The sequence below is a fragment of the Diabrotica undecimpunctata genome, chromosome 8, assembly GCF_040954645.1.
Source record: "Diabrotica undecimpunctata isolate CICGRU chromosome 8, icDiaUnde3, whole genome shotgun sequence".
In the NCBI taxonomy this organism is placed as follows: domain Eukaryota; kingdom Metazoa; phylum Arthropoda; class Insecta; order Coleoptera; family Chrysomelidae; genus Diabrotica; species Diabrotica undecimpunctata.
The window spans coordinates 98598901-98626681 of NC_092810.1; the positions used below are offsets into that span (position 1 = coordinate 98598901).

At 31.7% G+C, this 27781-nt stretch overlaps 1 protein-coding gene across 1 annotated transcript in view; it reads left to right on the forward strand.

The window, feature by feature from the left end:
• Nucleotides 1–27781, forward strand: part of LOC140449018 (uncharacterized) — a 610571-nt gene that overhangs the window by 471382 nt on the left and 111408 nt on the right. The window contains exon 9 of the mRNA XM_072542160.1: nucleotides 14374–14511. Coding sequence (XP_072398261.1) covers nucleotides 14374–14511 — 138 coding nt within the window. The remainder of the gene's footprint in view (nucleotides 1–14373; nucleotides 14512–27781) is intronic.

The window sequence follows — 27781 nt, forward strand, 5'->3', positions numbered from 1 at the left end:
GTGGAAAAGTTATTAATGTCGTAAATCGGCTACATTAGAGGTATATTAGTATTGTTGGTATAATATAAGTACCGGTTCATTATCGTTGCTTACTTTTTAAGATACTGCTTAAAATATTTATTTCTATAGTTTTGACAGAACTTAAAATTAAACCAACAGGGTAATCACTTGTCCATATGTCAAAAATTTAAAAATAAATATTACCATAAAATAGGGAATCCTATTAGATAGCAGCTGATACCCTCCAATTGAAAAAAAAAACTTACTGAAAAAGAAAATATTTTTTACCTAACAATATTTTTAATAGTTTTGCACAACATTTCTCCGTTACTTATTTTACTATATTACAGGTTGTACTTCACTGGCTAAATAACAGCAAAACACTCCTTATCTAGTAATCATTTTAATATTAAATTACAATGCCTACAAGAGATCGTCCATCAATCAAAGTTTGTGTTTGAATATCTATTCTGTAAATCACATCACATAATAGATGTTTTCGTATAAAATGTATTAAAACGAAAAATTTAACTTTTGTTGTTGGATTTGTTATGGTAAATGTAACAAAATTATTATAAATGCTGCCAAATAACTAGTAAATAATATTTAGATACCACATTTTAAGAGCAACCTACGCAAGCCAACTTAAGACAGAGCAGGGACGTATTTTACTTAAATTGATTTATCAATATAATATAGGCATCTTAAATTTGAACAATTATAAGAAAAAAAAAACCGTTGCTGCTAGTCTAAATTTATCGGAATTTTGTTAATTATATATATTTTTTTGTTTTTTTTTTCTGTTTATTTACGATGACAATCTGGTGCTATATAAGCAATTTTAACCTATCCTTAATTATTAAAGTTGCTTAAAATCAAGAGTTTACTTAATATTGTTCTATTATTCTAATCTAATAAATAACGCACTAGTGTTAATATGTACCACGCGCATAAGCACTATGCTCTGCTATTTCACTGTCATATAAATAAAGTGGAAGGACTTTGTTCTCTTCAGTCTTCTAGTTAGCCCTGTGTTGTCAATAAGCTGGATTGCTTCAACTTACATGGCTATGGAGTCGTTTTTCATGACTTTCAGACGTCTTCTTGATAATTGTAGCCGCAGTTTTCGGACCAGGTCCTTGTGGAGGTCGCTGTTCCTCACGTACCAAGTTGCATTCACAATATTTCTCAATATTTTATTCTGAAATTTCTGGATTATTTCTATATTACTTTTCTTGTCACATCCTTACGGATGGCTACCATAAGTCCAAATAGGTCGTAGTATTTGTTTATAAAGTAAAATCTTGTTGTATATAGACAGAGAGGGTTTTCTTTGAAGCATCTAATACATTTTTTGTATCTTATTCTAAGTTTTTTCCTATTTTTCTTAATGTTATACGTAGGTATTTTGCCGCATTTGCATATGGTACTTGGTTATTATTAATTGTAACTGGTGTATTTAGTATCTTTGTATTAATAAAGATAAAATACAGATTTATTTTCGGTCAGCCTAATTGTCCATTTTTTTGCCCAGAAATGTATTTTGTTAACTGCTATGTATAGTTTGTTCATTGTTCCTTGATAGTGTCAACTACCGCTAAAATGGCAGTATCGGCAGCAAAGGTGGCAATGGTATTATGTTTTATTACAGGTATATCTCGCGTGTATAGCAAATAAAGGACCAGGCCAAATACGCTACCTTGCGGAAATACTCTATTATCTCTTATGCCCGAATATGTGCTTTCTTGTTTAATTTTAAAGTGTCTTTCAGTTATATAGAACTGTAAAATTTGGGAATTTTACTTGGACATAAATGTTTTTAGCTTTATATACAAAATTTATGCCATACTTTATCGAAGGCTTAAGCAACATCAAGAGATATAATAGAACATACCTTCTTTTCTTCTAATGATTTTTCAATGATAAATATGATTCTATACACTGGATCAATTGTTGCGTGCTTATTTCTGAAGCCAAATTGATGAGACGGAATTAAGTTTTTTGTTTCAATAATTATTCTCATTCTTTTAAGTAGGTGAGTCTCGAATACCTTCGATATTACAGGAAGTAGTGATATTGATATGTACGAAGAAACTTTATTGGGAGATTTTCCAGGTTTAGAAATCATTATGACTTCTGCTATTTTCCATGGTCTGGGTACATACACTAACCTAATGGTAGCAATAATAATATTAATAAGTTTTACAATAGCTTTAGGAGATACGATTTTTAGTACCTCATTAGTGATAAAATCATAGCATGGAGCTTTTTTAAGTTGATATTTTCATTTATTTTAGTTATTATTTCTTTAAGAGATGTTGGCCTTAAAACTTTTTGTACTGGTTCTTCCTAACTTTGTTCATTTTCTTTTTCTTCATTGTGTTTAAACGTGTTTTCAAGATGTTTAACAAATGTGTGTGCTTTTTATTCATTGCTCCTGGCCCAATTACCGTCCTCTAGTCTAAAAAGAAGATTGTATACATGGAAATCTCCCGGTGACACAACGAATAGAATAATCCGAAATCAAATTGACTTTGTCCTCATTAGACAAAGATTTCGTAATTCTATACTGTCTGCCAAAACTTACCCTGGAGCAGACATCGGTTCAGACCATAACCCCATAGTAGTCACATTACGAATCAAATTAAAACTGGTTAAAAAACCCACACAAAGTAGAATTGATATTAAGAGATTAAGGGAACCACAAACAAAGGAACCTGTAAAAACTCTTACTGAAAATCTACGTAATGCTGAACTGAATAAGAGTTGTTATAATATGGATCAGAAATGGGAAAATATAAAAGTAGCAATAATTAAAACAGCAAATGAAAATTTAAAACCAAAGAAAAGAAAACATAAAGACTGGATAACTGAAGAAATACTACTATTAATGAATGAAAGAAAATCATTCAAAGCAAAAAATCCAATTAAATATAATGAAACTGATCGATTAATTAAAAAGAGAATAAAAGAAGCTAAGGAGAGAATGTTACATGAGCAGTGCCAAGAATTAGAAGAAATTGAGAAAAAATATGACTTTTTTAACATGCATAAAAGAATTAGAGAATTAACAGGAATAAGAAAATCACTTCAAACTAGGCAACTAAGAGATGAAAGTGGTGCACTTACACAGATATAAACAAAAAAATGCAGAGATGGGCACAATATATAGCGCAACTTTTGGAAGACAAAGAGAGAACAGAAGCATCAAAAGAATTTAAGGATGATACTGGGCCTGCCATTATACGAGAAGAAATTGAATATGCAATGAAACAAGCTAAAGGTGGTAAATCTCCCGAGCCTGATGAAGTTCCTATCGAATTACTCAAAGTTGTGAAAACTGAATCTATTGATCTTCTTTTGGATCTATTCAATACCATATATAGAACAGGTATAATACCTAAAGAATGGCTCCAATCAACATTCATACTGCTACCCAAAAAAGCCAATTAAAAGGAGTGCAATGAACATCGCACCATAGCCTTAATAAGTCATGTCTTGAAATTGTTTTTAAAAGTAATTCACAATACAATACATAAGAAATTAGATGAAGGCATACACAAATGGGATTTAGGAAAGGACTGGGAACATGAGATACACTGTTTGCAGTAAGTGTTTTGTCGCAGAGATGCTTGGATATAAATCAGGAAGTATTTGCCTTTTTATTGATTTTGAGAAGGCATTTGACAGAGTGCAGCATAATCGGCTTAAAGAAATTTTATTAAATAAAAACATAGACAGTAGAGACATTAGAATCATATGTAACCTCTATTGGAACCAAACAGCAAAAGTGAAAGTTGAAAACGAGCTAACCGAGGATATCCAGATTCTCCGTGGGGTCCGCCAAGGGTGTATTTTATCACCCTTGTTATACAATTTATACAGTGAACCCATCTCAGAATTAGCGCTTGCCAAAGTCAGTGAGGGCCTTATAATAAATGGTGAGCCACTTAATAACATAAGATATGCTGACGACACCGTCCTTCTGGCAGGAACACTAGAAGAACTGTAACACCTTGCTGAACAACTAAATATATATTGCAACGATTATGGACTAAAAATAAATTTGAAGATAACCAAGTTCATGATATTTACAAAAGCACAAAACATCAAAGTTAAGCTAGTACTAGATAATACAGAAATTGAACAAATATCTTCGTACAAATACCTTGGAGCATGGATCACAGAAGATACTGATCAGACAAAGGAAATAAGATGCCGCATTGAAATTGCACGGTCAACTTTTAATATAATGAGAAAACTTTTTTGTAATCGCGATATCAATATATCGCTCCGAATAAGAATGCTTCGATGTTATATTTTCTCTACCCTATTGTATGGGGTTGAAGCTTGGACACTTCAAAAATCCAACATTAAAAACTTAGAAGCATTCGAAATGTTGTGTTACCGACGTATTTTGAAAATATCATGGATGGATCGCAAAACAAACGTTCTCGAACAACTAGGAAAACAATGCGAAGTTTTAAATTTCATAAAAATCAGGAAATTGGAATACTTGGGGCACATCATGAGAGGTGAAAAATACGAACTACTAAGGAATATAATGCAGGGTATAATCAAAGGCAGAAGAAGCGTAGGTAGACGTAAAATCTCGTGGCTACGCAATCACCGTGAATGGTTTGGATGCAGTTCAATTGAACTATTCAGGCGCGTAACCAACAAAATTATAATTGCTCCGGGAGCGGAACATGAAGAAGAAGAAGTCTAATGAGTGAGGATTGCAGACTAGATCTTTTTAGTTTTTTTTGTAGTCTTTCTTGTCTTTACATTAAGTATATTCAGTTCTATTATCATCCGTTAAATTTTCTTCTTCTTCTGGAAGGTTGTCATTCCATCTTTTGCGCTGTCGTCCTATACTTCTTCTGCCGATTGGTGACTTACTTACATTTTCTTCTAATGCCTTAACTTTTTTTTGATTTTTCAGCGTATTCCCTGTAATTCTTTTTAGTACTCTCATCTCTGCCGTTTCCAGTAGCCTTTGTGTTGTGGCTGTGTCGGGTCTTATTTCTGGGGTATATGTCATTATTGGTCTTAGACTGGCTTTATAAATTCTTGACTTCATCTCAGTATTAATGTGTCTGTTTCGCCATATAGTGTTACTAAGGGATCCTGCCAGTCTATTTGCTTTTTGTACTTGATTTCTGACTTCTTTGTCCAGGTCTCCATAGCTGGACAGTGTAATTCCTAGGTATTTTATTTTCCTCTTGTTCAATACTAATGCCATCAATTTCTATTTTACATCTGGTTGATTCTTTGCTGACTACATTTGTTTTAGTTTTTTGAGATAAGATTGTCATATTAAATTCTCTTGCTCTTATGTTAAATCTGTGGACCAGTCTTTGCAGACGATCTTCATCTTGGGCTATCAGTGGGTCTTCTGCGTAACACATTATTTCTATTTTTTTGTTTCCCATTATATATCCTCTTCCTTTGTTAACTCTTTTGATGATTTCATCCATATTCAAATTAAAGAGCATGGGGCTCAATGAATTCCATAATCTTATTCCGCTTTCTATTTCTATAGGTTCTGTAAGTTGTCCATCTATTCTGACTTTCGTTTTGTTGTTTTGGTAGATGTTTTCGATAGTTGAAGTCTTACTCTGTCAAACGCTTTTTTTTAGGTCAATTAGAACACAGAAATTGTGGTCTATTATACTCTAGTGATTTCTCAGTAATTTGCTTTATAACGAATATTGCATCTGTACACAATCTTCCACTACTAAAACCATGTTGTTCAACTGCTAAACTTATCCTCTGATTTATTAGCAATTGTAAAATTTTAGTTGAAAGTTTTAGCATAGTATTTAACAAGTTTATACCTCTGTAGTTTTTTGGCTGGTTTTTATCTCATTTTATGAGTAGTAGAATTAGTTCGCTTGTTCTCCATTCTTCCAGTATTTTATTGTGCTTTATAATTTTATTAATTAATGTTGTTAATTGTTCTGTAATTGCTTCTCATCAATATTTTAGTAATTCGTTTGGTATCCCGTCTTTACCTGATGATTTTCTGTTCTTTAGGTATTCAATTATTTTCCGAACTTTCTGTATATGTATATTAAGTTCTTCATTTGTGTTAATTTCTGATGTTTCCGGTTCTAGCGTCGTTTGTTCTTCCTCTGCATAAAGCTTGTTTGGGTAGTCAATCCACGTATCCTTTTTTATGTGTTTTAGTTCTATTAGTTCCTTTACCTTACTTCTTTGGCCTCTTATGAAGCGCCATATTTCCTTTTGCGATCCGTAAAAATCATGTTCCATTTCTTTGTACCTGTAATTATTGTATACCCCTTGTGTTTTGGTTGAAATGTATTTCAGGTAAGCTTTTTTCTTTCCTTTAAATTTTTACTTCACTTTTGTACAAAACCATGGTGTTCTTCGCCTTGGTAAGGATTTATTTTTAGTTATATTTCTTTCACCAAGAACTTCCTTGTCCGAGGCTAAGATATTAGACTTAATTTATGCCCAGCTTTTTTCGACTCCATCACTTTCTGTGATATACTATGTGTTTCTGCTTTTTTTGTTTATTCTTGTTTGGAATAGGTATCTTGTGGAGTCATGCTGTAAGCTTTTGACTTTTATCATTGTGGTGTGTTTTGGTGTTTTGTTATCACATATATGTGTTTTTATTTGGATTTTGCACAATACCAATTTAAGATCGCTTCCTGTTTCTGCTGATATTAGTGCTCTTAGATCCAAGATTTGAGAGGGCTGCAACTCTCTATTCGACAGAATATAGTCTATTCACGGTCTTTTTCCTTTGCTATTTTAAAAAGTGTATTTGTATTGTTCTTTGTAAGGGAAAATGTGTTATTAATACGTATCTCGTTTATGCTGCAGAGGTCCTTCAAAAGGTCTCCGTTTTCATTTCTGATATTTTCTTTATATCGCTGTTTTATTCCTGAAACTGTATCATTGCCAACACGGGCGTTAAAATCGCCTATAATTATTATATATTCATTTGGGGTCTCGTTTTTTACAGTCTGAAGGTGTTCGTAGAAGTTTTCCCTTGTAATAGTATCTCTGTTGTTCTCTGGTGCATACATTGCTATTACATTCAGAGGTTAAACATCCAGTTTAACTTTTGCACTTACTATTATTTCAGAGGTTGCAAAGAAAGAAAGGGCAGGGAGGACTGAGGGCGGACGGCAGACGCAAAGACTCACGCGTCAAAAGTAAAGTCTCTTGTTTTCTTCAACAGAGCGCGGTTGTGTTATACATACATACCTTAAGTTACCTTACACTTTACTTCGTTCAGCACAACTTCTACTACCTTCAAAACTAAAAACATTTTTCTCGTGGCAAGCAGGATATATGTTTGAAACTACTAAAATTTGAACTGTAAATATTTAAATATATATATATATATATATATATATATATATATATATATATATATATATATATATATATCTTAATTCTGTGTAGGGGGCATGGACCCCTCCTTGGATCCGCCCTTAATTGAGAAGCGCTTTCACTGCTTACAACGTTACCAGATTTTTTAATTTTTTAAAAATAAAAATTTACGTGTCTGGAAAACAATGTAAATTTTTTTTAACTTTTCTTTTCTGTTCTTAATTGTGTATTATGTCCATACCTGAAAGAAACGCACTATTTTCGCGAACATCGGTCCTTAAGTAATTGTACAAAAAGAAATAGTATATTCTACACTTTAATATATTACGATTTAAGCCAAATATTAAGAAAGATACAGAGTGTTAAAGTGCAAAGTAAAAATTATATTTTTCGCTATAACTTTCATGTTTTTCAACATTTATGTATAAAAATTTAAAACTTAGTACTTTTAAATATGAGAAATTATAATTTGATATACACTTTGATCTAACTGATAGAGGGCGCCACTTATGCCACATATGTGGTATAAATTTGCACATACCTTTTTTTGCTCTTTAAGTTACCTGTGTTTGTGATAAAAAATATAAAAGATACATTATTTAACAAAAATAAGGTATACCTGTTAATAACTTTAAATCCCAATAGTTTTCAAGATAATAGCATTTTAAAACTCAGCTTCATAATTCTGTTCTAAGGCAATTACTCCAGGCAACGAAGAAAAAATAGACAAAAACATTAATACTTCTGAATTTTGGTATAAAATTCCTTTAACTAAAGTTAATAGTTAACGACATATTAAATAAAATAAATATATCAGCAGGATAATTAATAATAGGATTTGACAAAATAACATAATAATAGGATTTTACATCAAACATTTTACGTTTTACGTTAAATTAAAGTCATAATCAAAACATTTTGTTTACAAACCAAATTAAGAAATAGTTAAACTAAATAATATAACTTTTTGTCAAAGTAAGTGTTCGATATGTACACCTATTTTCTTTAATTTATTTGTCAATAATATATTCCATAAAAGATCATCTCATATTAAATAGCATCATTGGTTCATCATAGCAAAGAAACTGCAGCAGTAATTATTTCTTCCGATAGTTGGTTGCGAATGTTTATGGGATTTCTACAGACACGTTGTTTTAATGCGCCCCACACACCAAAATCAAGCGGATTAAATTCGGAGCTATGTGATGGCTATAATGTATAATGGACGAATATATCGATGACATTACTTATTTATATGATTACGTTAGAGCTTTCGAGTAACTATAATTACATCTCGAACAAATGGACTATTATGATTTACTAACGAACTAATATCATGCTGAACTAAACTGCCTGTGTGTTTACTATATTTATAACAATATCGGTTATTAGGACAGCGATGATGTTTTTGTAAAATTGCTGAGTCTTTCAGGTTAGATTTGTAGTAAAAGTATTATGAAACAGAACACATATGTGTTATTCAATACCTGTGCTCTAGTTTCTATTTGTCGTAACAAAATGTGTCAAAAATTTACGTAATGAACAATAAGTATTTTTTTCGGATTTTTTTTTTAAATTAAATAATTTTATCAATATCTCACCACATTGCCAAGCAATATGCTTTTCTCTAGAATGTGGTTGTGTATCATCTTGCATAAACCACATATGATGGGTTGTTAGCATTTTACAATAGAGAAAAAGTAGGTAATACAACGCCATTATAGAAACTTAAGAAGCGATAGCAAAGGGAAATTGTAAACATGATGACGGCGAACGTCTGAAACTGAAATGGCACCTAAAGAAGAAGATGAAATATCTTTTCTCCCATAAGACATTTAGCCCATATAACAAAGCATTCTGTGATGTTACCTTATTATCTTTAAGTTGTTTTAATAAGAATAAACTATGAATTATGCTTATCTACATGTATTCAGTGCTTTACCGCATAAATATCAAACTAAAAATTATTGTGCAGCTGACTTATAAAATGGATTTATCTTGAAAACAGTTGAATTTTTAGGTTACTAACAAGTAGACCTTTTCTTTGTAAAAATAAAGTGTCTTATATTTTTTAACACAAATAAAGTTAGAGCAAAAAAGTTAAGCGCAAATTTATGCCACATATGTGGCATATGTAGCGCCATCTATTAGTTACATTAAAGTAAGTATAAAATTATAATTAATCCTACTTAAAAGCATCCAACTCTAAATTTTTGTCCAAAAATATTTACAAACGTAAAAGTTATAGCGAAAAATAAAATTTCAAATTTCTACTTTATCACCCTGTATCTTTCTTAATATGAACATTTTATTAAAGCAATTTGGCTTAAATCGTAATATTTTAAAGTGCAGAATCTACGGTTTTTGTTTGTACAATTACTTAAGGACCACCCTGTATAGGAACATATAATAGTAAAACAATAATTTGAATCTCTAAAATGTTTAAAATAAAACATTCCCTTTAATTTGGTCGCGCGTAGCTCATTATATTATTTTTGGCAAATTAGATATGGCCATTGGTTAATAAATTATACATGTTTATACAACAATAAACAAATACGTAAAGGTAAACAAATTGATAATGCATTTAATTTCATAATCGATTTAATAATCACAAACAGTACAGCAGTAGGTATTTCATATAGAATACTTTAGAGCAATAACGCAAATATTTGAATGAGTTTGTTTTACTGCAAACAGTATTAAATACATTAATGGTGATTTTTAATTAGTAAGTAGATTTATAGCATACAGCTGTTAGGAATATTGCTCCCACGTAAAATTTTTAGAAAAGGAATTTCAAAATCCGTTCTCTAGTCCTGTGATATTTTTCCGTCGTTTCTATAAAGTTTTAACGTTGTATTTAAATAATTTCTTGAGTATGTCGCGTAATACTGGCAATTTTTCGTTTTTGACCGATATTTAGGTACAGTCCCGGCGCTAGGGTATAAGGTGTTCACCAGCAAAACTGACATAGGCGCTTTTTGTTTTCTTTTTCAATTCAATTATATTTATTTATTTATTTCATCTTTTGACAATTGAACAAAATATTCTTTTTTTATGAGATTGTTCTATTAATGTTGCGACCAGATGCTTTAAATAAATTACAACCACTTACACCAGTCTATCTGGAAAAAATAATCTATTTCGAGTGAAAATCTTATACGGATATTTAAGGGCTCTAAAAGGTGCAACCTCCAACGAGGGTAGATAAAATAAATTTGGATAGAGGTTACAGTAAACTGTAACTTAAGCCATTCAGAACGATGCTAGGAATATTTCATGTTCCACTTTGCATCAACAATTTACCCATATAAATCACCATCATTTTTGTACTCGTTTCGTCGTTTATCTTCCCTCTTCCCTCGTTAGAGACCGCTAAAAGTATACTCTGGTAATTATTTTTCTATAAATGCCAGACTAGCCAGTATGTTTGGTTTGGTTTCAGTCTGCTTACAAGTCTCTCAGATGACGGATATTTTTTAAATTATCTTTATTATAACTATTATGAAACACACATATATATCTAACCTAGCCAATGCAAATTTAAAATAAACTATCTTTAAATTGATGTTCTTATAAAACTAATTAAATTCTATAGACAATGTTAAATTTAAACAAACTATCTTCAAAATTGAAATTGTTATAATACTAACTAAATTATATTAACAAAATTTTGTACCTTTCTTTCACTGAATGCCTAAATGAACTGTTTTCCACTATATATATTCTAATCACCACTGAAAGTCTTCGTACTTCGGTTATCCTTGTTTTTGTGAAATTTCTTTTTCCAATTATCAGCTTCTACCAATTTAAGATATATTTTTCTTCACCAGCATTTATACACCACCAAACAAACCAGCAAACAGCATTTATATTTATTCTTCTTTTCAATATACCAATATCCAATTATTATAAGTTGATTTATACTAATCTCCAACCATAATATAATTTAATTTCTTCCAATATACTTTTTTTAATCTTCAATAATTATTTGTGTATAATTATAAATGTGCATTAAATTATATGCATAATTTTTAATCTTCATTTAACTCACTATATTAAACAATTTGACTATTTGTACCTGATTCACTGACTCCAACTAACTTTCATATTTCTTACTAAACTTTTCTGACTGACTTCTTGAAAATTCTGAACAATTTACTTCACTATTTACTAACTAAATGTGTCTAGGTACTAACTTTCATAATAAACTGGCCTGACTTCTGACTAAAAACTTCTGACTGCTTGACTTTAGACTAAAAACTTAAAAACTGCCATCTTGAATCCAAATCACGGGTATTTATATGTTTTTGGATTTCTAGAACCATCTCGTAAGATATCATGTTCTATTGCGTTCTATTTAATACATGTCTAAATTTTCTGGAACAAACCATTTCGCAAACATGGCCATCTCCGGAGATCCAGAGAATTCCATTCTTTTCTATTAATAATTTTGTTGACATTTAGGCTTTTCAGATCAGAATAAACATTTAAATCATCAAATATATATAAATTAAACACCTCAAACCAACATTATTATTATAACCCCACTTATATTCGTATTATGATTAATTTCTATCTGTCAATCCACTGTATAGTTGGTTGCCTAAGCACATGGCTCACTTAAATCTATTTACAACATTAAAATTACTAAAATACAACTTTTTACAATTATTATATGCTAATTTATTAAAAATGCCCTCACATAAATATATTTTTATAAAATTCTCTAGTATATAACTTATTTAAAACAACCAAATATTGTGTATATTGGTTTTTGTGAAATACCTAATCTTCCAAAAAAAAATTTTTATATACCCGAATTTGCTCCCCACGAGTAAGCATGAAATACGAAAATATATACATTCGCCGTGAATGCTCTTCCGTGGTGCCCCTGGCATTTAAACTTTTTTTTGTAGCGTGGCTCAAATATATGTATTTTTCGTTTTGAGACAAACTCCAGTATGTATTAAACACCTTCTGTGCCTCTTCCTCGGAAATTTGTTTTTCACAATTGAATTTGCAATTATTTAAACAATTTTTTTTATATGTGCGTTTCCTTTCTCGAACCTCTTTACCACTGGCATTAATATATAATTTCCCTGCTTGGCATATACTTTTCCTCTCATTTACTTTCCATTTTAATGAATTTTTCTTTCATTTTCTTGTCATCTTTAAGCCACTGTTGAGAAGCGACGAATTAATGGTTCCATCTGCATCTCTGTAATGTAGGTTAGTTTAGGAAAGTCTATTTCTAAATTAAAATAAATGTAATCTTACGTGGTTATCGTGTTATCTCCACCGTTATCCATTTTATTTAGATTATTGTTGATAAGAGACGAAGTAATGGTTGCATCTGCATCTATGTAATAATATAGGTTAGGTTAGGAAAGTCAACTTCTAAATTAAAATAAACGTAATCTAAAGGTCGGTACACATATACAAGCCAAACAGTATGCATACGGTATGCGAACGTTATATTCGTTAAGGTGGGTACACATATGCGAGCCGAACGGTATACGTACCGTACGCGTACAGATCCTTGAAAAATATTCTACATCGTACTGATCGCATACTTATCTCGATCCATGGAAAGCGACAAACCAACAACGAACACACATGTGCTAAATAATTCATTTTATTTATAATTTGGGTACTGATTTATGTTCCTGTTTTTGCTTGTTTAACAAAAATAAAAATATGTACAATAATCAGTTTACTGTTTTCTCACGTCTCTCTAGGAAGGAACTCGTCATTCACACAATGTCGATTTGATGACACAATAAAAATGTTCGCTGCGTCTAGTAAGCGCCGTCCAAACTGAAAGACGAGCTTCCTTTGAAGTCGTGAAATAAACCGCAACAATTTGGTTCGCGACGAGTCACGATGAAACAGTACGCAAGCGGTTTTTTCTGCCGTACACATTAACGAATATAGCGTTCGCATACCGTATGCATACCGTTTGGCTCGTATATGTGTACCGACCTTTAATGTGTACAGCTGAAAAAACCGCTTGCGTACTGTTTCATCGTGACTCGTCGCGAACCAAATTGTTGAGGTTTATTTCACGACTTCAAAGGAAGCTCGTCTTTCAGTTTGGACGGCGCTTACTAAACGCAGCGAACATTTTTATTGTCTCATCAAATCGACATTGTGTGAATGACGTGTTCCTTCCTAGAGAGATGTGAGAAAACAGTAGACTGATTATTGTGCATATTTTTATTTTTGTTAAACAAGCAAAATTAGGAACATAAATCAGTACCCAAATTATAAATAAAATGAATCATTTCGCACATGTTGTTCGTTGTTGGTATGTCGCTTTCCATGGATCGAGATAAGTATGCGATCAGTACGATGTAGAATATTTTTCAAGGATCTGTACGCGTACGGTACGTATACCGTTTGGCTCGCATATGTGTACCCACCTTTACGTGGTTATGCTGTTATCTCCGCTATCACCCATTTTATTTAGATTATTTGAACGTATTAAATACTTTTTTAAAAGACAAAACTTTAGAAGTTAACTAATATTCGTGTCTATTACCGGGTCGACGGTTTAACGATTAAACTAAATTAATATAATCACACAGTTGCTGCAGATAGAATTTTTTAAATTATTTATTTGAAATTCAGTAAATACCACCTTGTTATAAACCTTGTTATAACTTAAGTAGCAGCAAAACTGCATAAGATGGAACTTTGTAACACTGATATTTCAACTATCGTTCAGTAGATGGTGCTGATATCTTCATACTTAAAGCAAAACTATAATTATAATTATTATATTCTATCAATAACTCATTTTGGATAAAAATGGCAGACACAACTTTGTTATTCCAACAGGTATAATCCCTTTAGTAATATTATTTCTTAAATTTGTTGTTTTCATCAGTTTTTATTTAATACCTGCTTATAAAATGTTCTATTTAGCTGTGACTCTAAAAGCTATTACACTTTCATGTTTAAAGTATTACAGATCTGTTGTTTATTTTGTTTCAGAAAAACAGATAACAAACAAGACGCGTGCCTCATCGCACAAGAAAAACTTCATCCAGTGTGTGCTCAAAGAACAGAAGAATCGCCACAACCGTCCTGTTTGCATCTAGCGGAAATCTGCAGAGAAAACAGCGAATGCAGGTAAGAAAAAATAAGGAAAAATAAATTATCTCAAATTACGGCTAATAATTTTAAAATAATTGGTAACCAATACATTAACTGATTATACAAAGGCAATTAGAAAAAAGCAAACTAGTTAGGTTCTGAAACCTTGTTCTTATGGCGTTTTTGTAGTAACACTTAAACGCCCAACAATGTGTAGTTTTCATGTTTGCCCAAGGGTAGATAAAATATGTCCAACTTGAAAATTGGTTGTATATTTATTGAGAGTTGTTACAAATGTTAAAATTGATTAAACTTAAGAAACACAGCATTTTCTGTAATATATATATATATATATATATATATATATATATATATATATATATATACATCCCGCTATCCTTTAGAACTCTTTTCACGTTGCAGTAATTTAGCATCACCAAGAATTGCTATCATTTTCTATTTATAAATTGTGTATGTTCGTTTAGGGTACCTTTGTAGGCTTGGCACTGTTGTCGGTTTTTTAATATTCCGATTTTTTTTATATATTTAATTTTTACATCAAACCTACGTTTTAACATCGAGCGGTAAAATCACTGTATTTGGCATCATTTTAGAGCCAGTAGATGTTGCCGGTATTAATCCTTAAAATAATATTTTAGATACCTAAATATCGATCGGTTGTTTGGGTCAAGTTCGAATGACGACATTGAAACTACCTGCTCACAAGTTGCAGTCTCAACAGGTTTTTTTCTTCGTTTAGATGTTATATTTATTTAACCTAGATATTTTTGCCCAGAGAATCGTGTAGGGGAATATTTTACATAAATTTTAATTTACAACCTGTTTAGTCGAAGCTATCGATGAATAGTTTGAGATAAATATTATGGTTTTATGGGATTAAGGCCTTTATTATTGGTTGTGATTGTGATAATGTTTGAAATTTTGATTTCCATTCCGGAAATCGTTCTCAAACAACGTTTTTCTGTACAAAATGTGTATACACATGTTTACATAATTAGTACAATAAACAAAGCTATTGTAAAATAATAGTGGAAATCAAAACGTTAAATATTAGTTAATTAAAAATGTAATTTTCATCTCAATAACGACCAATAATTGTGGCTTAATCACATAAAAAAATAATATTTGACTAAATAAAAAATCTTATACAGAAATTTAAATTCTAAATAGTATGAGGGGTAGCTGACGAAAAATTCGTAAAGACGTACAGTTGATTTTGCTTTGTTTTTTTAAACAATCTTAAAAGGCAAAAAAAAATAATTTTTTGCTTATAAAACGTTTTGTATACATTCTAAAGAAAAATAATTCAAATAATAGTTGTAGACCATAAAAAGTTTTTTATGTAGGGAAATACCAAATTTAAATACATAAATAATTGATATAATTCCAAAAAACCGTAAACTCTATGATATTATGTTTGTAGTAATTTATAAATAATGTTAATAACTTTGTTTTTGGCCTAACGACAGGCAATTATGGCAATTGATGAGTTATTAAAGTGTGCTAAATATCAAGCAGATCAAAAAATATTTTACAATTTATTCAATTTGTTTATGACAGAAAGCGATTATTTAAACAACTGTACTTGTCCAAACAGTATGACTCTACAAGTATTTTGTAACTTGCAATCGATTCTTTTCGCTTTTAGTTTTAGGGTATATTAAAAAAACTTTAACATATTATTAAATTTTTTATTAAAAACCAGTTTGAATAGGGGACTTTTTAGTTTTTAGACCACTTCACGTTTTTTCAGTTTCTTTGACAAGTGAGGATTATCTATTCGCTTATTTCTTAATATGGGATATGAGCAATTATCTAGTCAAGTCAACACTATTATAGAAGTTACCCATACTTTTTTAGTAGTCATTCAGACGGTTTATCTTAATTGTCCCCATATGGAACATAAGTCCGAGAAAAGTCTTAAATTCTGTTTGTGTTGTTTCTTTCCAAAACGCAATCCTCGATTTTTCTGACCGACTTTGTGCAAATATTTCGTCAGAGTCAATCAGAGTCACTTCCACCATTCATTTAATCTACATCGTCCTCGCCAGATGCTTCTAACAATGATTGTAATTCAGCAGTGGTCAATCTACGTTTATATTCACATTTAGCTTTTTTAGATGTCGAAGGCATATTATTTACATCCATCTTTTTATAAATACTATAACTCACTTTTACGGAGGTAATTAACAATTAAAATGTTCTACTAAAACTATCAACTTACGACTTCCAATACTATAAGGCCACTTGAGGTATAATACGTTTTTACTCAATAATAGTTCCTGTATAAGTAAAATTGTTTTTGAATGTGCTCCATTGAAGCACACTAGACATATTCCAGTTTTGCCAACACATTCTTCAGAGTATGTTTTAACTTTTTTAACTTTTCTATCGTCCTTTCTACTAGTCATGCTTCTTCTTAAAATTTTGTTACATCTTGTACACTTTCTTCTCTTTGTATTATCTACATCGCTTTGCCTGAGATGGTATTTTTGGGTGTAACTGTTCGTGAGGGTTACAACATTTCTTTATTTGCAAATGCCTTCGCGAACTCCAGTCTGAACTCAAGGATAGGTTGTCGCTTTTTTACGTTTTCTATTATTTAGCAACTAAGCATTTACTACTGCGGTATTAAATATTAATTCCACTGCCACTTTCCGGTACCACTTCAGAATTTTGCGTATTGGGCTTTGGTAAGAAGCCACTTAATCACTAAAATCAACACTCTTTTTCACCAAGTTATAATCGAGAATAGTTTGTGGTTTAGTACTTGTGTATAATTTTTCTTTTCATCTGATTAAACCAAGATATAACTATTATGTTTAAATGTTGTAAGGATTAAAACTGGTCTTTTGTCGACCCATTTTATTACTTGTAAAATCAATAATGGGGTTAAGTTTCATCGTGAGTAACTGGTTGCAATTTTTTTAATCGAGATTTTGGTTGTACATGTTTTTATAGTAAAACATCTGCACATGAATAATTCGTTTCTTGAACAATGATTTCAATTCATCGACCAATAGTCTAAAATAAGGTTTTATTACGTCGTCCGGAATATTATAAACTGGTTCTTTTTCACAAATATATTAGAAATATGGTTTACATTCTATATTTAGAAAAATCTTTTACTGCAACTCTTGTTCCCATAAGACCGTATGTTATAAATAAATATATTCCTATAAGAATTATCTTGAAAGATGAAAAAAATACAATAAAAAAGTGCAATATTAAGTGTTATTTAAAAAATAATAAGTCATTCACGGGCGTACAGTTAAAAACAAAAGTTTTCAGTGTTCTATTGCTTGATTATTATTATCTGGTATTCTGAAAATGTTGACATTTTTTCCTGGTCTGATCTCCCTCAACTAACGTCATCTTTCTTAATTGGTGGGTTGTATTGATCAGGTCTCTTTAAGTGTTTTGTTGCTATCCATAGTGAATGATCTTCTTTAGACAATGTACTAATGTAGTGTTCAAATGTGGCATTGCGTACATCATGTAGCGCTCATCTTAATTGTCTGATTATCTACCTCTTGCTCTTTATTTTTGGACTATTAGTTGTATAATATAATTCGGAGTGTTATTTGTCTTTTCTTGATTTGGAGTTGTTAATCGTGTAGCTCCATATGAAATAGTAGAAGATGAAAACGGCAGCATATTCATCCATAGAAAAAAGGAAACGCGATAAAGATATCTGAAACAACTGTTTTATGTTATAAGAGATGAAATAGTCCGAAATTACCAAAACAGGTGAACAGGGCACTATAAAGAGGAAGTAAAATTAGCTATGAAACAGTTTGAATGAGAAAAAGAAGTAAGCTTAGACCAAATACCAGCAGGAATTATTCAACTGAAGAAAAAAATTAAATCGATAACAATATTCACTCCATTTACAGAAAAGGCGGTGACCCGCAATTATTTTAAGAACTTCTTTAATAGCCTCCAGTCAACAATTTCCTAACCATGTTTAAAAAACGTACGGAATGCACTGTATATACTAACCCAAGTCGTCAACATACTTGTTGTTGCAGTTTTATGTGCATTTATGTTTTATTGCATGTATTACGATCAACTTAAAGGTTATGCACGACTCCTATTGTATAGGTACACAGGCAAGCACACACGGGAGAAAAAAGATTTGTCATACCGTTACATTATGTCAAATTTTAACGTTGAATATTTTATGGTCCCCTTTGGGTTATAAAACGAATGATCGACTTTTTCTCGCACAGATCCCTGCTATGTAACTTTACAAAGCGAGTTTGCTGGGTATTAAAGAACCGTCTATGGCATCATATAATTTTACGCTAATATTTCACGTTCTGCGACGCATTCCACGTTTGACACATTGTCTTTTTTAGTTTTCTGTCATTCTATTTGTTAAATCCTATCTCATTCTCGTCACAGCGTCAAGGAGCAGTAAATGTGTATACTGAACGGGAGGCATATGTCTAACAGTGAACGTTGGAGATTTTTCGAGTTTATCATATCTTCTTCTTTATTAAGTGCCTCTGCTATCGCAGATTGGATATCATTAGGGCGATTCTAATTTTATTTACTGCTGTTTTGAATAATTCGTTAGTGGTACAGCCAAACCACTCTCTTAAATTTCTCATCCAGGACATTCTTCTACGGCCTGGATTTCTGCGTCCTTGGATTTTTCCATGCATTATATTTTGTAGGAATGTGTACTTTTGTCCTCTCATCAGGTGGCCAAACTATTCAAGTTTTCTCTTTTTTATATTCAGTATAACTTCTGGATCGTTATTTATTCTGCGTATTACCTCTTCATTTGTAATTTTATCCACCCGACTTATTTTTAGTATACGGCGGTAGCACCACATCTCAAAGCTTTCAAGATTTTTAACATTCTTCTGTTTAAGAGTTAATGCCTCAACAACCGTAAAGCAAAGTACTGAATACATACTAAGTAGTTAACTAAAAGTGGACGTATGCAAAGAGATGTATGACGTAATCGTATGGTATTCGCTAATAATCCTGTCACGTAATATGCCACACACTTCTGTGCGTTAATTCGTTTACGCAACTAAGCCTCTTTTGACATAACATATATAGGAGCAAAGATATATACCTATAGTCCTTTTAGTGTTGATGTATTTGATTTGTACGTCGTAGTATTCTATTAGTTAAATGGTACCATTTGAGGTACTTTACGTCACGATTGGACTAATAGGATCGAAGATACATAACTAAAGCCCTTTTGCCAAGCTACTCTATTTAATTTTTATATCTCATTGTATTATATTAGTTAAATTCTATCATTTAAGGTACGAAACGTCATGATTGGACTAATAGGACCGCAGATACATAACTAAGGCCCTTTTGACAAGCTGATGTATTTTATTTTTCTATCTTATTGTATTCGATTGGTTAAATCCTATCATTTGAGGTACTGTACGTCACGATTGGGCCACTAAAAACAAAGATACGTAACTAAGGCCCTTTTGACGTGATGCTGTATTTGATTTCTATGTCATTGTATTCTATTGGTTAAGTGCTATCATTTGAGGTATCGTACGTCACGATTGGACTAATAGAACTAAAGATACACAACTAAGGCCCTTTTGACATTGTTCTGCATTTGATTTTTCTATCCCATTGTATTATTTATGTTAAATCCTATCATTAGAGGTACTATACGTCACGATTGGACTAATAGGACCGAAGATACGTGACTACGGCCCTTTGGACATGTTGCTGTATTTAATTTTTTTTATTTCATTGTTTTTAATTGGTTAAATCCTGTCATTTGAGATACTGTACGTCACGATTGGACTTATAGAAACGAAGATATATAATTAAGGCCTTTTTGACATGCTGCTATATTTGATTTTTCTGTCTTATTGTATTTTATTGGTTAAATCCTATCATTTGAGGTGCTGTACGTCGCGACTGGACGAATTGGAGCGAAGATACAATAGGTAGTTGCAATATATCATAACCCGTTACTTTTAACCAAACATGATGCCAGAATGATTTGTAGATGAAAAAAATATATATATATTCTTAAATTTACTATTTCGTCGTGTGTAATATTATATTCAACAACGATGCCAAATTTCTGATGCTAAAATGATTGATAATGAAAGTGGGATATACATTTTCATGTATATAATGGCAGCGAGTAAACGGTAAAACCCTGAACTAAAAATATACAATATTTTCACTGTACCATCATTTTAGACTCAAACATTTTCTGGAATAAACTTAGATAACTCAGTAAGGGATAAAAAGAGAAAGCGGATATTTTAAAATACCAACACGGTATCAAGACTCTAATCAATGAGATGGTTAAAATTCTTGTAACAAGTACGGGAAAAAAGTTATTAAGGTCTTGTAAAGTAGCGTCGATATACAGATGCTACTTTGCAAGACGATGCTAAATTGATGGTAAAAGCATAATGTATCGATGCGAAAATGATAGTAGGATGTATATATATATATATATATATATAAGCTAATGTAAACTCGAAGAGTGGTGGGTTTTTCGGTCAAAGTGGAGAAATAAAAGACAAAGAAGGTGGCTACTTCATCTATTTATTGAAGACGTTTCGCTTTCTGTTTAGAAAGCATCATCAGTTCATCTAAAAAGAACAATGTGAAAAAACTAGACATCCAAAGAGAAGTTAAAACATGTGTGTTACCTCAAAAAGACATGTAGCAGTCAATGATATTAAATTTGTAAAAAAGCTTATAAAGATGGAACATTCAGAGATAAAGTTGTATAAACAATTAATGTAATTAATGTAATTAGTGGACACGTTAACTTTTAAATTTAAATGTGTACTTTTTAAACATAAATTTAAATGTGCAGGGTGATCCATGCAAGTCTAGCATAGTCCATAATCCTTATTTTTAAATAAACACCCTGTATATTTTTATGTTTTTAAAAGATTCTTAACAACCTGATTTCAACAAATTATATCATGTAAGGTCTATAATAAAATAATAGAAGGTGAAATGTTTAAATTAATAATTTATCACGTGTTATGGCAGTATTTTAAATTAGCTAAATACAGACAATATAATTCTACTCTAAGTGTCAGTATCTATATTGGAGAAAATTTCTGTTTAGTAACCGTGTTAACATTTTTTGTCATGAATAGGTAAAAACTGTCTAGATAGTCTGCTAATCAAACTAAATCGGAAAATAATGCGGATTGTTATCAATCAGTTGTTCGTGTGTTGACATTTACCATTAAAATAATAAATTCCTAATTAAAAGCTAATTTCTTGTAAAAGTAAAAATGCAATATTTAACTGAAACCCACCAAATTGAGATTTTAATGATGATCGGTTACGGGGAGAATTGTAGAAATCAAGTTGAAGTAGCATTCTTATTTAATCAGAGGTATCCTCAGTTGCCTAATATTGCACAAGGTACTGTGTCTTAAATTTATGCACAATTCAGAGAACTTGGACATGTCAAACCATTAAACAGAAAACCGAACATCGTTGAAGATGAGGTGAAAGTGGATATTCTGTTAAGTGTCGCAGAGAATCCAACGTCAAGTTTACATCAAATTGCACGTCAAAATAATGGGAGTCACACAACTGTGCTAAGGTGTTTTCATGAAAAAAAAACTTCATCCATATAAATTGACTTTTGTGCAGGAGCTAACAGAAGACGATCCAGATCGTAGAATGGATTTCTGCGAAAGAATAAAAGAATGATGGATAACATTAACACAGATGAAATAGCTCTTGGCACAATTCTTTTTTCTAATGAATCAACATTTACATTGAACGTAGAGGTAAACCGACAAAACTGTAGATATTGGTAAGCGGAGAATCCTCATTGGATGCGTGAGACACACACTCAGTATCCTAAAAAGTTGAATGTTTGGGCAGGTATTATAGGAGATGATATTATTGGTCCTACATTTGTAGATGGTAATTTGACAGCGGAAAAATATTTAAGCATGCTAAGAGACGATGTTCTTTGTCAGTTGGATAACTTATATCCCAATCCAATAGATCCGACATTACCACATGAAACTGTCTGGTTCTAGCAGCACGGTGCAAGACCTCATTATGCTGTAATAGTGAGAAATTACTTGAATGAAATCTTCTTCAACAAATGGAAAGGACGAAGGGATACTATTGAGTGGCCAGCTAGGTCGCCAGATCTTACGCCTTTGGATTTTGGACAGATTACAGATTGCAGATTATGGACTATGCCAGACTAGCTTGGATCACCCTGTACATTTAAATATTTAAAAATCGCACATTTAAATTTAAAAGTTACGGTATCTCAACGTTTTTTATTATTTTCTAAAATAAGGACAAAAACAATTTTATTCCATTATTAAGTGGTTTTCACACTGTAAGAAAGCTAATCTTACTCCCAACGTTTAACTGCAGCATCTCTGCAACTGAAACAGACATTAGTTTTGTCACTGCTACACATATAATGCACTTCGCACACACTGTGATTGTCTTTTATAGTTTTTTTACACCTTCGTTTCTACCTATAGCTTGTTTGAAGCATATGGAATATCGCATTTTTGTAGTGTGAGGTCTATCGTTTTTAATTTTAGCTTTATTTATGCCTTTAATTTTTTGCTCCAAGATATTCTCCATTGTAGTTACAATGTGAAATGCAAGATGTTCTTATATATGTCCGTATTGTGTCGACTCTACCCTTGGTGGCATTATGAAATAGATCTCAGACTTATTCTTGGCATCGTTGCTTACCATGTCATCACCATGTTGTCTAAATAAGAAAATTTGTATTTGTAGTTTTGTGGGGTTTTATCCTAGGGACATAGAAGAGAAGGGTAACTGGTGTAGTTCCTGACTGGGAATCCATAAAAGGGAACATATTTGAGTATAGTTTCCTATTTTTAGATAAAGTAAGTTCTTTTGATAACGTGAGGTATCTTGAGTTCTTTTGATAACATCAGGTATATGTTTGCGGTTTTTTTTGCAATATACTGACCATAGTGAATCCAAAATCTTTAAGCAGTTCTGCTTACTCTACGAAAGTGTAAAATCAATCTGTACTAACGTTACGACCTTTATTCTTTAATGGTATATGTTGTGCTTCTCAATTTATCAATATGCTTTCCATAATAAACCTCCAATTTCCGAACGTAACGAGATTTACAATCTGCTTGTATTCTAATGAGAATCCCAAACTTTTCTGGTTTATATTTTATGAAATATTTAAAAGAACGTTTTTGTAAACAGGGACAGCATTTCATTAACAACAACATTTACTCCTGAAGTTAAGTATTTTAGAAATGTGTCGTTCAATAATCAAAAGATATTTCGAAGTGGTGCAAATTAATTAATCTTGCTATCGTCCCTCTTTTCTTTCTCTCTATCATCAAATCGCAAAAGTTTTAACAAATCTACAAATCTATTTCTGCTCATTGTACCAACGTACATAGCCCTTCCAAATGCTTTTGACCACAAATCATGTCATTTTAGCTTAGTATCCGCATTTATTCCCATTAAAATTAAAAAACCAGTAAAAGCCAGTAATACAGATTTGTCGATTTTCTCCACATTCTTTTTTTAAGCCTCCTCATTAGTGTGACGGATTAATTTTGTAGAGTCTATTGTAGAGTCACTTTTAAAAGTGACTCTACAATAGACGTATTGATAGTTTCGTTACGAGGACCTTCTCGTTCTCAGAAGGTATTTTGCTTCGATCATCTAATAACTCTTGGAGGGTGAGCTAAGTATGCTCTATTTATTTTATTCACATACTGATGCATAACAGTTAAACATCCGAGTTGTCAGTCTAAGAATCATCAATTTCAAAGTCTTTGTTAAGGGGATCTGGTAAAATACAGTCTTCTATTTTGCTCACATAGCAATCATTATTGTCATACGCAATGTCTGAACGACTAGGACTATTCTGTATCTTCTCTATTTCTAATTCCAACTTGCGTTCTGACACATACTTGCTCATTTTGAATTAATTGCTTCTACTACTTTTTAGCACAACATATAAAGAAGCACTTAGAATTAATTACATATGACTTATTGTCATTTCAAGAACAAAATATGAATGAAGTGACATATTTGAGTACTTCAGATTTTCTTTCCTAGATGGCGCTTTCCTAAATAACGTAAACCTTTACATTGTTTTATAATAAATTCTACCTTAAAAATATTATTAAAATTAAATATTAATGATACTAATATATATATATATATACATATATATATATATATATATATATATATATATATTTAATACAGTATTATTAATTAAACGTACCTATCGTTTCAGGAACAAAATATGATTGAAATATGGTATTTGATATTTCTTTTATAGATAATGCCCAGTTGACTGGACTTCCCTTACAGTGTGAGAGGTCATTGTCATCATAGCCTTTTATATAGATAGATTAGCCACAGAATAATGAACGATTAGAATGCCCACTCTGCTTATCAAGATAAGTACGCGCATCTCGTTCGCGCAGACAGAATCAGCCATGTTTTAAACGGAACCAGTGCTGTAAAGTGAAATTTTTGTCCATTTTAATTTTTTATTTATTTCAAGATCTAAATTGTCTGGAGGATCCAGGAGTGGATGGGGTTTTCGCTATCATCTATTTCCAGATGAATGCACTAAGATTTTACAATACCCTTATAACTATATTTTAACTAATTTTTAAATAATTAATATTGTGTACTTAAACGATTGACTATATTATTAAGCACGATAACTGTTCACGCAGTGTGTTTGGTTTAAATATTTCGTTTCTTACATTTTATATTTGTAATACTTTTCCTATTGTTCATTTTGACCTCAACGTATTGATGTTAACGATTTCTAATAACTTATTTTAATAATTTTAAAAATACGTCATATTTTGGTACACGTTTTTTATCGTCTAATTAAATAGCTCCCACTAATAAAATTTTATTCGAACCACGGACTATAACTAAGTCAGGCGCCAGCTATATTTTACGATAACAAAAATAAATTCCTTCGGAAATGATTTCATTCCCGAGACAAGCAACGCAAAAGCTGCAGAGCTTTGTTTTTGTTGTGTTTCCTAAAAGATTAAAGCTTTTCACGTTTGAACTTAAATATTTGCCTACCTGCACTCGTTGTTTCTCTCGTACAAACTTTCGAGAAATGTAAGCAAGTGCCTCTAGGCTCAAATTCGAGATGTTGCAGAGGTCGGTTTAATCTAGCACCGTAAATTAAAGGTTAATTTAAGCTTTAATATTAATTTTTCAAATTATTAAAAGGTAGTAGCTACATACAAGAGGTTCTGTATTAAAGGAGATACTTTTAATAAGAATAATAAAAATATAAAACTGAAAACATTAAAAAGGAAATTCTTTGAATTGTATGAAAATTTACAGGTTTATGGAGAACTTCAAAAACTATTATAGTAGCTTTTAATAAAAGTTAAGTGGAAAAGTAGAACTCGGGGAAAAATCACATGAAGCTTGGAAAGAATATTAAAAAATTAGAGTAGAAATAAATGTTAAGAGCTTTAAAACCTATCAGAAATTAAAAATATGGATTGTATATAATTTTTGTGGTTACCGGCTAAACAACATCAGATATGCAGATGACACCATAGTATTTGCCCACAACTTAGAAGACCTACAAGTTCTTATGAACAAAAGCACGTATTACAGTCAACAATATGGACTCAATATAAACATTAAGAACACAACGCTTATGATAATTAACAAGAAAAGAATAACAGAAGGTCACTCTATGTCAACCAATCTCCTGTAGAAAGAGTGACGCACTACAACTACCTCGGCACCATAATAAATGAAGAATGGACCAACAACCAGGAGTTTAGAGCACGCATCGGAAAAGCTAGATCCACCTTCAATCGGATGGGAGCCTTCTTCAAGAGTCACAACCTCTCTCTTGATATAAAGGTCAGAATTCTGCCATGCTACACGTCTTCTCTGTCCTTTTTTTATGGTGTTGAATCGTGGACCTTGAACGAAGATATGTGCAGAAAACTGGAAGCATTTGAGATGTGGCTATATCGGAGAATGCTTAAGATTCCGTGGACTGACCAAGTCACAAACAAGGAGGTCCTTAGAAGAATGAATAAGAACTGAAAAGTACTGACCACCTCAAATCTCGAAAGTTACAGTTCTTCGGATATATTATGCGAAATGAATCTAGATATGCTCTCCTTCAAGTCATCCTGCAAGGAAGAATATTTGGAAAACGAGGTCCAGGAAGAAGAAGAACATCTTGGTTAAAGAACCTCAGAATCTGGTTCAATACAACATCTGTGCAGCTTTTCCGCGCTTCTGCAGATAAGATAAAGATTGCCATGATGATCGCCAACATTCACAACGGATAGGCAAATCAAGAAGAAGAAAAATTTTTGTACAATTTCTATTATATCTATCATTTTTTAAACATTACCATTAGCAACTTCCAATATTTTTGTTTTTAAATAATTTTCGTCAAAAAATCTATCTTTCGATAGAAGCCATGTTGTTATTTCTTGTTTATTAAAAGCAGTGTTAGGAACTTTCTATAACTTCCTGTTAGAATAAAGAGCATTATCCATCACCACAATTGTTTTTTCTAGCAAATTAGGAGTTAGTTTATGTTTGAACCAATTTTCAAAAAGTGGACTATCAATTTCGTCATGGTAATCTTTGGTATTTTTCTTTGGCGCAAAAGTTAGTTGTGTTCCTTTAACAAAGCGAGTTTCATATCCTGCATGTAGGAGGAGCTAAAGGAGCTTTTAAGCTTGTAGTTAGACTACGAAAAAATGCATCGATATACGATTTAATGGACGGATTCACCCATTTTGTGATGCTCTGTGGCCTACGTTGACCCTTGACTCATCTTAATAGACGATACTGTAGCCTTCTTCGCGGTATCGATAAGTGAATCGTAGGTGACGACGACGCTATAAAATTAGCTCCTATTTCTCAATTAAGATCAACTGTCTACAGCGTTTTTCAAACTTAAACTAGATATTGCACGGCCAACGATATAGTCTGCTTCTTTAAAAATTAGGCATATGCTCCGCAACGTTTACTGTAGCCAAAATAGAGTTAATTGTCGGTGATTTATTTTACCGAAAGGATTGATGCACTATTCTACGGATATCCCTTTTTCTCTATCTCATCGTATTTATTTTCACGATATAATGAAATTTTACTGATTTCAGGCTTTTTTTTATTGTTGGAGACCAGTAGGTGATCTACTCATACCGCACTTTGTAAATACTCCTTTCAGAAACACCACTCGTTTCGAATAAAAGCGCTATTATATTTAATAATGAATCATTACCACGGC